General features: G+C 44.7%; 1 protein-coding gene across 1 annotated transcript; it reads right to left on the minus strand.

Moving 5' to 3' along the window:
• Positions 1–12,851: 12,851 nt before the first annotated feature.
• On the minus strand, positions 12,852–15,771 carry CCN1 (cellular communication network factor 1). The gene is made up of 5 exons (XM_019957168.2): positions 15,483–15,771; positions 14,959–15,172; positions 14,251–14,607; positions 13,913–14,124; positions 12,852–13,798 (listed from the first exon to the last, which is right to left on the minus strand). Exons 1-5 carry the CDS (start codon positions 15,543–15,545, stop codon positions 13,496–13,498), a joined length of 1,149 nt encoding a protein of 382 aa, XP_019812727.1. The 5' UTR covers positions 15,546–15,771; the 3' UTR covers positions 12,852–13,495.
• Position 15,772: the final 1 nt, after the last annotated feature.

Consider the following 15,772-nt stretch of genomic DNA (forward strand, 5'->3'; position numbering starts at 1 on the left):
GTCGTTTCGGGTTCCCTGGGGACCTTGCAATTACGGGCCGGGTCCAGGGCCATTTTCTCCTCCCTCACCGGCTCTGGGTGAGAATAAAGGAAGGGGCTGCAGAGAACCCTCTGAACCTATCTTTCCCCGGGGCTTCTCGGGCTCCTGCACACCTGTGCCTTTTCACAGGCTGTTCTCATAGCCCTGGTTTCCCTTTCTCGTTTCTCCTTCTCTATCAAGACCCAACTTCCAGGTTCTACCCCGTGTAAGAAACCTTCCACAACTCTTTCAGGCCGAGGCAGCCTGGAATCATCCAGCAAAGCTCACTGTAACTAGTTCTACCAGAGACGGTCTTGTTCGCCTCTTTCTTCCTCAGAGGAGGCGGGCACAGAACCTGGAGCATCTCAGATGCTCAGTTCAAGCGGGTGGAACGTGCGGAGTGCTCCCTTCTCCACCTGCTGGCGTGGCGCATGCTCACTGATGCTCTTTCGACGCAGGGCACATACCTGCATTATCGCTGTGGCCCATCTGGCTCAAGTTGGAATGCAGCTCTGGTCAGAGAGAACTTAATTCTAAAGTAAATGAACAAAGGAAACTGTGATTTCCATCTGTTCCCTCCACAACAGGGAAGCCCTGGCATCTGGGGGAGGGGATTGGTCAATGGGGGCCTGAGCAGACTAGGAATCCTCAAGGGAGAGAGGCCAGTCATGGCAAAAACACTTTAGGCCACTGACCCAGCACAAAGACTCTGCTGTGGGGAAACTCAATATAAGGGTGTGCCTTGCTTGTCGGGAACTCGATACACAAAAATCCAAAGTCATAAAATAGATAAATCTGGGGTGGTTATTGACTTTACAAGAGGACTCGCCAGCAATTCCTCTAAATAGCCAACTCCCACAGTCTACTTTACCTCCGATTTTATTTTCAAGAGTTTGATATTACACACCGGTTTCCAGGCAAAACATAAATAGGTCCCTGGAGAGCCTGGTGTTGCAGTGTGTCTGGCCAGAAGCTTGTTGACCGGGCCTTAAGGTGAACAGGCCTGGAGCTGCCCTAAGTGCTGGAGTAGGTGTGTTTCAGGATACCCCTCCAAGCTCTCTGAGCTGGCACTGTCCAAAGGCAGGTGTGATAGGAAAAACCAGGCTCAATCTAGACCGTCTGGCTCTGCCTGAGTAGGCTGCTTGATTGCTCAGGTGAACATGGGATTTGTATCAGCTATCCATTCATTCAGAAGTGTTTGCTACTGACTTTCTGTGTGTGACACTGTGCTAGGCACAGCAAAGCAGAGGAGATTGTAAGGCGCATCCCTATTCTCTAGGAACTCGCAGTCTAGTGGGAAAGAAGCCCTGGATTTCACTGATTCTTAAAAGTATGTTTTCACTCTTTAAGAGAGCTGAAATCACAGTGCATCTTACTGCAGGTGGTGTGGACAGTTTAATTGGCTGAGTTTTTCTCAGCGGTATGTAAAAGGGTGATGTTACTTTGCAGTCGTCAGCGTCTTAGGTGAAACAGGGCACATGTAAGTGCTTGGTGACAGTTTAATGCCACAGAACTCCCAGTGAGATTTGATTTTGGAAGGATAAAATTGGGCCCCTGTGTGAATATACCTTATGGGTTCCTGTTGCAGAGAATGTGTGAAACAAGCTCAAAATAATATCCCTTGTCCACAGTTATCCAGGGACACTAGGCTGGAGTGGCCTTACCCTTCCTCCATTCTGGGAGTGAGAAATGGTAGTGGCCATGCCTTGATTGATTGCCTTCTATGTGGGTCCTGAGAAAACCAAAGGAGCCAAGCAGCAGGAGCAGGTCTGGGAGGCAGCCCTTAAGGAATGAGGAAATTGGTGTTTGATCTCTGACTTCTAGATGGCAAGTCCTCTGCCAGCTGGACCTTCCAAGAGCCAGCCCTGTGCCTGGCCAATAACAAACAAGAAAATAAACAACAACTGTGTGTGTGTGGTATGCGTGCACATATAAACATATGTGTGCAGATAGACAGAAATATATGTACAGATATATGTCAAATGAATGAACTTCTGTTATGGAGGCCAAATTGTTGTTACAAAAAAAATTTCAATGTGACTGCTAGTCTTGACTTCTTGGCTCAAATTCAGAATGATTTCTTACAGTCTGTCTAATGTTACAGGGGATTTCTTCCCTATCTTTTTTTGGCTTCACCATTCCTCACCCAAAAAAACAGTGACTCCTGTTGTGGGTACTGAACCATTGTCCTGTTCTATTTATTTAAATGGCTGTGTTCCCATCTCATGCCAAGAGATCTGGTCTGTAACTTCTGAAAGGGTCAAGAGAATGTACAGCTTCTAGGCAGATGATAGTGAGAGTGATGGTGTAGGTTAAATACATTCTTAAGAGCATGTGCAGATAGCTGGAATGGTCTAGACCAAGCACATCAACATAATCAGTTCAGTTCAGTCGCTCAGTCGTGTCCGACTCTTTGCAACCCCATGAATCACAGCACGCCAGGCTTCCCTTTCCATCACCAACTCCTGGAGTTCACTCAAACTCATGTGCATCAAGTCGGTGATGCCATCCAGCCATCTCATCCTCTGTCGTCCCCTTCTCCTCTTGCCCCCAATCCCTCCCAGCATCAGAGTCTTTTCCAGCGAGTCAACTCTTCGCATCAGGTGGCCAAAGTACTGGAGTTTCAGCTTTAGCATCATTCCTTCCAAAGAACACCCAGGGCTGATCTCCTTCAGAATGGAGTGGTTGGATCTCCTTGCAGTCCAAGGGACTCTCAAGAGTCTTCTCCAACACCACAGTTCAAAAGCATCAATTCTTCGGTGCTCAGCCTTCTTCACAGTCCAACTCTCACATCCATACATGACCACAGGAAAAACCATAGCCTTGACCAGACGGACCTTTGTTGGCAAAGTGATGTCTCTGCTTTTGAATATGCTATCTAGGTTGGACATAACTTTCCTTCCAAGGAGTAAGCGTCTTTTAATTTCATGGCTGCAGTCACCATCTGCAGAGATTTTGGAGCCCCCAAAAATAAAGTCTGACACTGTTTCCCCATCTATTTCCCATGAAGTGGTGGGACCGGATGCCATGATCTTCGTTTTCTGAATATTGAGCTTTAAGCCAACTTTTTCACTCTCCACTTTCACTTTCATCAAGAGGCTTTTGAGTTCCTCTTCACTTCTGCCATAAGGGTGGTGTCATCTGCATATCTGAGGTTATTGATATTTCTCCCGGCAATCTTGATTCCAGCTTGTGCTTCTTCCAGCCCAATATTTCTCAGGATGCACTCTGCATAAAAGTTAAATAAGCAGGGTGACAATATACAGCCTTGACGTACTCCTTTTCCTATTTGGATCCAGTCTGTCGTTCCAGTTCTAACTGTTGCTTCCTGACCTGCATACAGATTTCTCAAGAGGCATAATAGCACAGTCCAAACCCTCTAACTTGGTTATCATTGATGTAGCCCAGAAAGTCTATGAGGGACTTTATAGTTCTTGCACATACAGAACATGAAGACACTTGACTTTCATTACGTCTTTTCTTGACATTCACTTTGACTGTGAGTGCAATTATGAGAGTTCTGGAAAAATAGATGAGGTTTCAGAAGCCAGCATGGAGTTGCCCGTGGCCTTTTGTTTACATGTCACACTGTAGGCTTTAAGATCCTGGATGAGAAAGCTGTGTGCAGCTAGCAGGAAGCATCGCTTGAGGAGGAACTGGAAGGCATTAATGGGCTGGCCTCCTGTGAGATTCTGACTGTGGCACAAAAACAAGAGGGTGGCAGCGACCGAGTCATCCAGGCCACTTCTCTCTGGGCTTTTTGCCTTCGCACCTGGGTCCAAGTAGTCGCAAGGGCCTCCTCGGGTGACCTACCAGTGGGTCAGGCCTAGACTGGATCCTGTCTGGGATCCACCTGTCATACTGAGGCTGTCATGTGGGAGAAGCAGATTGATTTTCAGCCTGTATCTGGTGGTGCCAATGCTACTTCGCTACTTCACCCTCTGCAGGATGGCAGCTCTTCTTACTGTGGTGGTGGGGAATTTCCAAAGGTAATTCCCTTAGAAGGGTCCAGCCTGTCCCCATCACCAGGTCAGGTCTTCTGTAGGTCCCTGCTGAAGGCTGCTTTTCTTCTTATCCATTGTAAAAACCAAGATGCAAAATACTTTGCTGGCTTTGATAGAATTCCCAGGCTTCAAATACTTCTCCCCCATGCCCCCCACCAGTTTTGGAAGTAATTCCAAGTAGCAAACTCCTGTTCATGCTTCAAGACCCAGTTCAGATATTTTGTCCTCTGTGCGGTTTCCTCTGACTACCCTTTGTACTCTCACAGTCCTAGGTTCTCCAATGCTGTTCCTATGCACCAGAATTATTTGTATACCTTGCTACCTCTGCTAGATACAACATCCTTGTGGCCAGGGACAATGTCTCACTATTTCATCTGTTACCCATGTCTTGATATGTGGCCTGTCAAATACTACATACTCAGTAAATATTTGTTAAATGAATGGACTTATTATATTTCTGTCAAATATTTGTTTGTTGGTTCATTCACTCATTTTTAGGAGTACTTTCTTCTCCTTTGGATATGGTTATCTTTGTGTTATTTATAAAATCAATAGGCCTCAAAAAGGGCCAAGTGTAAAATCATCAGTTGGATGATTTTGAGCTTCGCTGATGGCTCAGTGGTAAAGAATATTCCTCCAATGCAGGAAATGTGGTTTCGATCCCTGGGTTGGGAAGGAGGAGGGCATGGCATCCACTCCAGTATTCTTGCCTGGAAAATCCCATGGACAGAGGAGCCTGGCGGGCTACAGTCCATGGTGTTACAAAAGAGTCAATTACAACTTAGTGGCTAAACAACAACAACAAGGATGATTTTAGCTATAACAGCTGGTTTAATAAAAAATAGCTTGAACAATAGGAGATTTCTTATCACACTAAACAAGAGGTATGGATGTCAGAGGGGCTGAAGGTCGGGTGACTCGACAGCTCAGTGGTCTCTTTAGAGACCCAGGGGCCTCCTACGTTCTGTTCTGCTGTCTTCCGTGTGTCAGTGACACTTCTCCCTGAGCTCAAGAGAGGTGATGTCCAGCAAAGAAGAAAAGCTCTCCTCTTCTAGTTTCTTTTTATTATCAGAGAAATCCTTTCTCAGAAGATCCCCCATTACCCTCCTCCAGGATATATTTTCTGGAATATCATTGATCAGGATTAAATCATAGCCCATCATGGATAAGGAAATGAGACCATTATGGTGGCTGAAGCCAGTCCTGATGCAACCCTTGGGGTTAGGGAGAGACAGGGGACTCCTTCCCTGAACGTACGGAAGGCCAAACACCTGAACAAAACCGGGGCTCTGCTAGCAAGGAGTCAAGGATATGAAGGGTGTCTGTGAGGTGCGTATCTAACGGTGTCCCCACGCCAAGTACTTGAATAAACTGTGGCACATCAATAAAAGACTGAAAGTCTATGAACCACTACAGTGGCTGAAGGAGAACTACATGCAACAACATGAAATGACTTTCAAGATATAAGAACTGTAAAGCTCTGTGTATAGTCTAATCTTTTTGTTCATAATAATAATAATAATGAATAACAGGTTAGGCACATCCCAAACCTATAAGTCCATGTAATATGCCCATAAAAGAGGCTGGATGTGGGGACCTGTGTGAAGGGGAGGGTTTCCTTAGAGACCTTCATTTTTGACATTCTGTATTTCTTATAATATTGAATTTGTATGAGTATGCCTTCTTTTGTTAAGGGGGAAAAAAAAGCCAAATATTAAAAAGAGCACTTTAAAAGGCCAAGTATCATTGTGAATGCAAGAAGTCAATTAAAGACACGGGCTCCTTTCCAAGAGTAAACTAATTTGGAACGTGGGCGGGACCGCTCCAAAAGTTTTGCTCATGAGCCCAGAATTTAAACTCTTTCCATGAATGAGCAACTTTTTTTTTTTTTTCAAGTTAGCCAATCTCCTTCACAGAAGATACACATTTTTACAGTGTTGAATCATTCTCTATTTGCTGGAGAAGGGCATCATCCTTGCTCTGGGATGCTGAGGATGCTGACTCGCCTATAGGAAATCCATTAGCAAAAGTCGTCCCAGGAGCCACACTGATACCAAGAGCCAGGCAAATGTCCCTGTAACCCAAGTGCTTTCCTGTACCCCAAATGACTCTGTCAGGGATAAGCTCAGAGAATAAATCCTGGGGTCCGCCTTCCGCTCTGCTACTGACTAACTGTAACTACTCAGTTCAATTTCTCTGAAGTTCATTGAACACCTCTGAAAAATGAGTAATATTTATGTGACAGTACTTGAAGGAAACATTTTTGAATCATTAAAAAAGATTTCTAGAACAAACCTCCTGACTACCTGGAATGACTCTCCTGGGAAGGCTCTTTGGTTACTATAAAAATAGATGGTTAAATTCAACAGAGGTTCAGGATGCAGTGTATATCTTTGATCAACTTATCTGGTGTCAGTTGAAAAATGTGACATGATATTGTAAATGGAATAGGTACAACTTCTCCACAAAAATACACAGTCTGCAATGGTAGAGGAAGATAGGGAATGGGAGCTTATTTACAGCCCCACATATTTGAAATTAATGAAGTGGTCTCTATTTTATCCTGGGCTTATAATGCAGAGTTTCCACGCCTAAAATCTTTTTTTGAAGCACTTTCATAGTAAAAGTGGTGCTCTGATTGTGCCTTTTTTTAGAAAGATCCTGGATTTTTAAAGATCATCTCTGCCTGCCCTTCAGTTCCACCAACCTCAGGAATACATAATCTCTTCTCCATCCATCTCTGGTGAATGCAGCATACCTACTCTAAGAGGGGAGGCTGCAGCTCAGCTCCCACCCTGTGCAAACTAACTTGTAGAAACTGTGGCCTACTGTTACCAGATCTATGAATTTTTCAAAAGAAGTCAGAAATATGGAAATATGAAAAAATTCTCAATTTTCAAATATTGGCAGCAAATCCCAGTTTTTATAAACACTCTGCAGGCTGAACAAAACATATTTATTGTCCAATCCTATTTAAGTCACCAGCCTAGGACCTCTGGGCTTCCCAAGTGGCACTAGTGGTAAAGAACCCACCTGCCAATTGCAGGAGACACAGGTTCAGTCCCTGGGTTGGGAAGATCCCCTGGAGGACAGCATGGCAACTGACTGCAATACTCCTGCCTGAAGAATCCCACGGACAGAGGAACCTGGCAGGCTACAATCCATAGGGTCACGAAGAGTCGGACACAACTGAAGCGACTTAGCACACACGTGCTTAGGACCTCTGCTATGAGGCAAGGCAGGACAAACTTGCTTTCTCTTCTTCATGAAGATCTGGAGGTTTGGGAAGCTCTCAAACTCCTTTCAATCTATTCTTAGTTGGCACTCATTCCTTGACAAAACTCTTTAAAGAATTTAAAATCTGATGGGAATGGTTAAATAGCCACTCACCATGTGGTGGTGTTGCTACCATGGATTTGCCTGACGAGCCAATGGAGGGAGCACTTGTTTTCTTTCTAGTAGTGTGTCCAAGTAAGGGACTGTGTTTTACCACATTTATGAGGGTTTGGAGAAGAATTTTCTCCAGAGCTTTTATGAGACTCCTACATCCATTTCTATGGAACTTGGGGTTAGTGTTCTAGAAATCTTCTTTTTTTTTCATTTTATTTTTTTTAATTTTAATTGGATAGAAATCTTCTTGAGGTGCCCCATACCTTTGGTCAATGAAAAGTCAATGCTGGCGCCCCTCCCCCATACATACCCAAGCACAGTGTCCGGCCTAGAGGAATCGTAGGCATATCTGGCAACAATTTTGCTTTTTCTGACTGCTAAAATGCATTCCATTTTAGAGAGAAGACATTAGTTTCTTCTTCTCAAAAGGTTTTACGACACAAGTACGGTGATGGTTAATTTTATGTGTTAACTTGGCTAGACTATGATGCTGGTTTGTTGGGTTGAACAAAAGTCTAGATGTTACCCTGATGGTATTTTATAGATACAATTAACATTTAAAACAGTCAGCTTTGCTGTAGACTACTTTAGACTGGGTCTAGGTGGGGAGGGAAGGTCAATGAAAATGTAGCTTTGATGCTGAGACCTGCATGACAGGAAGAAGTTCAGATCAGGGAGCAGGGCGTTTGGGGCAGAGAAACGCAGCTAGTGCAAAGGTCCTGAGGAGGAACTTACATGGCTTATTTCAGAAAGGAAGGGGCAAGTGGAGCACCATAAACTCCACTTACAGTGAGTAAATGAAAGAAGTAGGCAGGTTACCAGGAGCTGTGTGCCAAGTAAGGAGTTGAATCTTATTCCAAGAGCAATGGGACCTGTTTCTGATTTACACTTTTAAAGAATTACTCCAGCTCGTCTAAGGAAAATGGATCACCAATGGTCAAGATTGGAAACCAGTGATGTTGCAGTTAACTATTGCCATGTAACAAACAACACTCAAAACTTAAGGCCTTAAATAATCATATTGGTTTGTTCATTATTTTATGTGTCAAGAATTCTGGGAAGGATTCAACAGGCAGCTCATCTCTGATTTATTAGACATCAGCTTTTGAGGCAGTTGGGGCTGGAGGGTCCATTTCCAAGATGGTGTCTTCATATACATGTGGTACCCAAGGACTCCCTGATCTTCCTCTCTCTCCACATGGCATCTCATCCTCTCAAGCCTATCCCTGTGGCATGGGCTTATCAATCTTCTAGTCTCAGTGTACTTATAATTCTTTTATGGTAGCTCGTTTTTGAAGAGAAAGGAAATAGGAGCACCTAGCCAGTGCACCATTTGGAACTAGCACCATATCACATGACTCTTTAGATATTCATTGGTCAAGGCAGTCAAAGAGCCCACCCAGCTCCAAGAGGGTGGAGAAGTAGACCCCATCTATTTTGGAGAGTAATGGGGTCACGCTGCTGAAGGGCATGGGGGTTGGAAGACATGGTTGCAGCCACCTTTGAAAAATACTGCGTGCCACAAGTGAAGGAGCCATTCCAGTAATTCAGGCAAGAGGTGATGGTGTCTTAGATTTAGATGTTTGCACTAGACTAAGAAAGAGGTGGATTCAAAATAAACAAGCAGAATACATGAGAACTGTAAAGTACTAACAAATGTGCTTGAGTACTTGTTTAATTGAATTGCACCTTATTAGATTATGTGGTAAGTGTTTCCCACCAGCAATAAAGTTAAAAGTAAGTCTGTTCTATTCGTAGGACACATGCATCACTGTCATGCATCACAATGTGCTTTGTCTCAAAGAATAAGCTTTTTAGGGCAGGAATTTTAAAAGGTCCAGATATTGGGGCTATAGAGAGAGAGGGAAAAATAAGGACCTATAACCTACAAGGTCCAGGGACAGCCACATCCTATAACCAGGAGGGCTTTAGAAACTAAAGAGAGCTTTATATTTTCAAAGGCTTCATGGAGATGAGTGCTTTTGTCCATAGACAAATGTGAAGTTTTTGCTTCATACATTCAGTTGCTTGAGGAGGCAAAGCTTTAAAGGTATGGCAGTCAATGTATTAAAGAGAATATATGAAAAAAAATTTTTTTGTGACAAAAATGTGAGAAGTTCCATTTTAAAACAGGAGAGAAGAATCCAGAAACTCACCCAGGCTTACCCAGTAAATTAATGGCAGAGCTAGTATAAAAGACATGTCTACCAATTTCTAGTCTGGGATTCTTTCTACAACATCATCTGCCATTCTGCCCAAAACACAGCTTTATTCTGTACTGTGGTCCCACTGGACCCTGGCTATTATTGCTCAAGTGACTTTCAAATAGTGTCAGAAGGCAGGAGAAGAGGTTGTGAACATATCAAATCTGGTCACTGTACTAGTAAAATAACTAAAATATACTTTGCTAATTTTGATTCAGTTGCATCTCTTTATGGAGTGGACAGCACATGTGCTTATGTGAGAATCATCACCATGAGACTACTTACTGTGCTACTTTGTCATTCAATCACTAAGTCATGTCCGACTCTGTGACCCCATGGACTGACTGCAGCATGCTAGGTTTCCTGTCCTTCATCATCTCCTGGAGTTTGCTCAAATTCATGTCCATTGAGTTGGTGATGCTATCTAACCATCTCATCCTCTGCCACCTTCTCCTCCTTTTGCCTGCTAAATGTCCCAAACAATATTTCTTGAGTGAAGTCGCTCAGTCGTGTCCAACTCTTTGCGACCCCATGGACTGTAGCCCATCAGGTTCCTCCATCCATGGAATTTTCTAGGCAAGAGTACTAGAGTGGATTGCCATTTCCTTCTCCAGGGGATCTTCCCGACCCAGGGCTTGAACCCAGGTCTCCCGCATTGCCGGCAGACACTTTACTGTCTGAGCCACCATTCTTTGGGACATTTTTTTAGAAATATAAAATGTCTCAAAGAATATTTCTTAAGATTCACTAAATTCCTAGGATTCTGGGATCACTTTATAACTCTCAAGGCTTACATCTCTATCAAAAACAAAACAAGAAAACAGCTCAAGAACATCAGAATCTTTTAGATTGGAAAGTGGTTACAACATAAGATCTTTACCACATGTGGTGGTGGTTTACTCGACCCCATGGGCTATAGCTTGCCAGGCTCCTCTGTCCATAGAATTCTCCAGGCCAGAATACTAGAGTGGGTTGCCATTTCTTCTCCAGAGGATCTTCCTGACCCAAGGATTGAACCTGGGTCTCCTGAACTGCAGGCAGTTTCTTTACCAACTGAGCTACCAGGGAAGCCCATGTGTAGAGGGTACAAATATGTTCTATTTCACATTTGCAATGCATGGTTTTTTATTTTGTTTTCTCAATATTTGAAGTAGGCAGTGTTCCATTTTAGACCTAGATAAAACTGATATGTTCTAAATTGCATAATTTCATTCTCAATTACTTTTAATGTCTTCACTCTCACTCATTTTCTATTGCCAAATCAAATATTTTGTGTCTATTGGTGTTTTTTAAAATTAATTAAGTACTCATTGAATCAGCATTTGTGTATCATTTAGTGTATTTCTTATGATAAGTTTAATGATCAAAGATCTAGTATTTTCCCATGCTAGATATGTTTCACATTTGAACTTCAATGGACAAATACTGGGCTTCCCTGGCTGCTCAGATGGTAAAGAATCTGGCTGCGGGAGACCTGGGTTCCATCCCTGGGTTGGGAAGACCCCCTGGAGGAGAGCATGGCAGCCCACTCTAGTATTCTTGCCTAGGGAATCCCCATGGATAGCGGAGCCTGGAGGGCTACAGTCCATGGAGCTGCAGAGAATTAGACATGACTGAGCAACTAAGCACAGCACAGGACAAATATTACCTCTCTACATACATAAAGGGTCTATAAAATATTGCTCCTTGATCTTCATGTAAGAAGCAATTTGCTGGGCTCTAATATTGGAAGATAATACCAGGATTGGTGCCTGGGAATGCATAAATTTTGCCTAAAGGTTCAGATGTCTGTTTAACAATATTGCACCAAAAATCCTCACAACTTTATTATGTTTTACATGTTCTGTTGCACTGACAAGTTTAACTGCATCCAAGACTGAGCCAGGTGGTGTTCAAATTTCCAAATACCTTAAAATTTGAATGCCTCAGGCAAGAAAACCTGACCACTCAGTAGGCAAAATTTATATTTAAGGCAAGACATTGTCAGAGTCAAAAGAGTGAAGGCCTTTGTCCACAGATTTTGCTATCACATTTACTTGAAAAGTTATGAATTTCAGTAAGGCTTTAAAACAGGTGCTCAGGCAGTGTTTTTCTGTAGATCTTAATGGAGCATCAATATTAAACTATTTTGAAAACTCACAAGATCCCAGAAGCGGCTCCTCTTTTAAAGCACCTTCTCTTGTTGCCTAAAGATTCAAGTACTCTCTTAACTAAGTGAAGACCGAAATATTTCACTATGGATTTGAACAGGAGCCAAGAAGCTGAGATGAAAGGGAAACTTCTCTCTATAAAACATTTATTGTCAGTGCTTTCTTCAGATGTGATTCTTCTAAAACTAGCTACCAGCATTTTCCCAAACATTGACGCAGCCTTCTCAACCTCTCCTAGACCTACAATTCGGGTCCTTTTAGGAATGCACTGCATCTAGCCTCTGACCCTCTGGATAGCCAGTTCTATCTAACTGCTCCCTCCTGCCTCAATATATTGTATATTATAAAAAGGAAAGGGGGTGGGGTAGCATGGTCCTCACGCTATTGGAAAAGTACTTGAAATTCCTTGCATTCCTTTGCATTTAACAGCATGTTTGCCTAATCATCGGCTTATTAGGATTAACACAAGTCAATGTTCAAATTCATTTAATGAAAACAAACTGACTTCTGTAGATTGTAAGATTTTTTTCTCTGATCCCGACCACGGGTGAATTTTTGAGTCATTCTCCCAGGTTTTAGGAATGATACTAGAAAAATATGAACAGGTGACTTGATAACACATCATCCAACCATATTTAAATCTTGCCCGTGGATTTAGACGTGGGCAGCCTGAGTTATGGAGTGTTTTCATTAAAGTTTCTCTCCTCTCTAAAGGATGTGCACAGTTACCTAGTGATTAAACAGCTTGGGTGATGGAGACCCTTAGGCTTTGAATTCTTATGAAAATAAAGCATTATTATTTAAATCACAAACTTAACTTCAGATTCCTTCTTATGCTTTGTACAAGGGCTGGGGTTCAATGTGTTTTTAAAACAGATTACTTTCAATGCCAAGGTTTTCTCTACTGAATTTACAAAAGCAATCATTGTTAGATTTTTTAAGTTAGTTCCCTGCTCTGTCCCAAGCACTAGAACAGTTCCTGGCTCACTCAGTAAATCTTGTTTCAGTGATTGAATGCATAAGCTGGATTGTCCCCAATGGCTTTGAACATTCTCTAAAAATACTGAATGCCATACACTCAGGTATTAGGTAAATATTTCTTTATTAAATGATTAATTCCATAAATAAATTCTTTTCACTGAATATAAAATTAAAATCATTTACAAATTATTCCAGTATTACATTTCCCCTCCCTCCCTAAAAGCTACATTTTGATAAATAAAAACATTCAGTCTTAAAACACCTGATTTCTGTTTGCAATTTAGAGTGCAGATAGCTGCCTCTCATGGACACTCACAGAGTGTCACCTTCAGAAAGGGACGGACCCCCTTCCCATTTACTTCTGTCAAAGGATGAAGGTTTCAACTGTCCAACTAATCTTAATTACCTTTTACAACTGTAAAACCGAAAGGAAAAAAGCCTAGAGAAAAATATGCTTACCAAATAATTTACAAACAGAAAACAGAACGTCAACACCACAAGCTCCAAAATGAAGCGGTAACGTGTGCTCCAATACTATGAAGCGAAGTATTCTCCAATCGCAGCTGCATTAGTGTCCATGTGCACCGGCACACCTGGCAGTTTCCAAATACCTTACTACTACTCAAGAATGAGCAATGCCTCCCTTCTACCATAAGTCCCTTGACCCCGCCGCCCCCACCCATGCCTCTGTGATTCTGACACTCTCTCCCCACTTTGTCCACCCTTATGCTGGAAGCCCGAGTTGCATTTAGTCCCTAAACTTGTGAATGTCATTGAACAGCCTGTAGAAGGGGAAGGCAGCCTCGTTGGCATGCGGGCAGTTGTAGTTGCATCTGCAGGACTGTATCATCATGACATTCTTGGAAAACATTTCACCGTCTTCGCAGCGGAACCGCATCTTCACAGTCCTGGTCTGCTGAGGCGTGCAGCAGCGGCCGTCCACGCAGGAACCGCAGTACTTGGGCCGGTATTTCTTCACACTCGAACATCCAGCGTAAGTAAAGTGAACCGGTTCGGGGGACTTCTTGGTCTTGCTGCATTTCTTGCCCTTCTGTAAGAAAAGAGAAGGGAAGTTAGTGTTTTCTCTTTCTTGGAAGAGAAGGTCCCTTCTCACCCAGTCTACACCCAGGGGACTAGTCTACAGCACAGCACCGCAGGCACTTACTTTCAGGCTGCTGTACACCGGCTGTCCACAAGGCCGCACTTCACAAATCCGGGTTTCTTTCACCAGGCGGCATTCAGGGTTGTCATTGGTAACGCGTGTGGAGATACCAGTTCCACAGGTCTTTGAGCACTGGGACCATGAAGTTGTTTGGACGATACATTTCTGGCCGTGTGAAGAAGGGTTGTAAAGAATGCGAGGTTCCATTCCAAAAACTAGACAGACAAAACAAGAGGGAAGAGTTCTCAGAGACATAGGGACACAAACAAATTCAAGTTCTCATTTCTCTAAAGCTTCAGACTAGGCATAGGGTTCAGTGCAAGGTCGCAGTCTTAACTTACCGGGGAGCCGCTTCAAGAAGCCGCTTTTTCCAACTGCAATTAATTCATTGTTTCTCGTTAACTCCACCTCCGAGTCATCGAAGGCCAGCTCCTTGCCCTGGAGGCCCTCCCCGTCGTCCATAGGGTCCTTGGCACTGTCGTCGTCGCAGACCCACTCCTCACAGCACTGCCCGGTAACTTTGACCAGCCGGAGGTTGGGGCAGCCCAAGTTGGGGAGAGAGAGTTCTTGGGGGCACAGAGGAATGCAGCCCACGGCGCCGTCGATACATGTGCACTGATGTTTACAGTTGGGCTGGAAACTTTCCCCATTCTGGTAGATTCTGGAGTTATATTCACAGGGTCTGCCCTCCGACTGAGCTGCAAAGAGCACCGAAAAAGAAAGGAAGGGGTGGATAAAGGTAAGATTCCGAACTACGGCCTGAAACTCATACATATTTCCTGCTGCTTAATTCAATTTATGGTAAAGTTTCCTACAATTCCCCGGAGACTCCAGGCCAGAACAATAAGTTAGTCAGGAATCACTTTTCCGTATGCGCTTTTCGTTGGGCCCAGACACACTGAATTGCATTCCAGACTGCTGAAATCATGTGCCTTTCTGCCAAGCTACCAACAACAAAGCATCACCATACATGGTCTCAAAATTACTAAACTTCTGGACTTCGGGGACTATTCTTTTTTTTAAAAGGGGCCAAACCGCAAGCCTCTTACCTCTGCAGATCCCCTTCAGAGCGGTGGAGTTGGCGCCGAAGTTGCATTCCAGCCCCTTGGTGTGGTCGCAGGGCTGCGTTTTGCTGCAGTCCTCGTTGAGCTGCTTGGCGCAGACCTTACAGCAGCCGCAGGCGTCCCGGACCAGCCCGACTCCCGGGGCGCACTTGGGAGCCTCCAGGGGGCAGTGGCAGGCGGTGGGGCAGGTGGAGAGAGCCTGGAAGGGGGTGAGGAAACGCGTGAGGCTCCGCGGGGTACGCAGGAGAGGCGCCCCAGGAAGGGACGAGGGTGTCTGACCCGGGCGGCAGGAGACGGGGGTTTCTGATCCCGTCCAGCCCGGCCGTCCTGGGCAGCGGCGAACGCCAGGAGGCCCCCGGCAGGTCTTCAGGGCGGGATTAAAGAAAGAGCTATCCCGAAACACCCCCAACCCCCGAACTTTGGAGTCTAGCTTTTCCAACCGCGGGTCGTCCGGGGAAAGGGGAAGGGGCTGTGAGAACGGAAGGGGAAGCGGTGGCCTAAGAACTCACCAGCCTGGCCAAGTGGAGAAGGGTGACGGCGAGGGCGAGCGTCCTGGCGGTGCGGGAGCTCATCGTGGCGCGCAGGAGTGGTCCCGGCTAGCGCGGAGGCAAAGACGCCAACACACCAGAGCGCAGCGGACGAGCCGGTGCGGCTGGAGTAGTGGGCCGGGCGGCGGGGAGGCGAGGGCCGGGGCGGCGAGCGGTTTGCGGGCGTCCTTCTTCCGAGGTCCTGGCCGAGGAGTAGCGGAGGACGCGGGTGCTGCTCGGGGGCGCTCTCGCTCGCGGTCTGCCCCAGCGCC

The sequence above is a fragment of the Bos indicus genome, chromosome 3, assembly GCF_029378745.1.
Source record: "Bos indicus isolate NIAB-ARS_2022 breed Sahiwal x Tharparkar chromosome 3, NIAB-ARS_B.indTharparkar_mat_pri_1.0, whole genome shotgun sequence".
Classification (NCBI taxonomy): Eukaryota; Metazoa; Chordata; class Mammalia; order Artiodactyla; family Bovidae; genus Bos; species Bos indicus.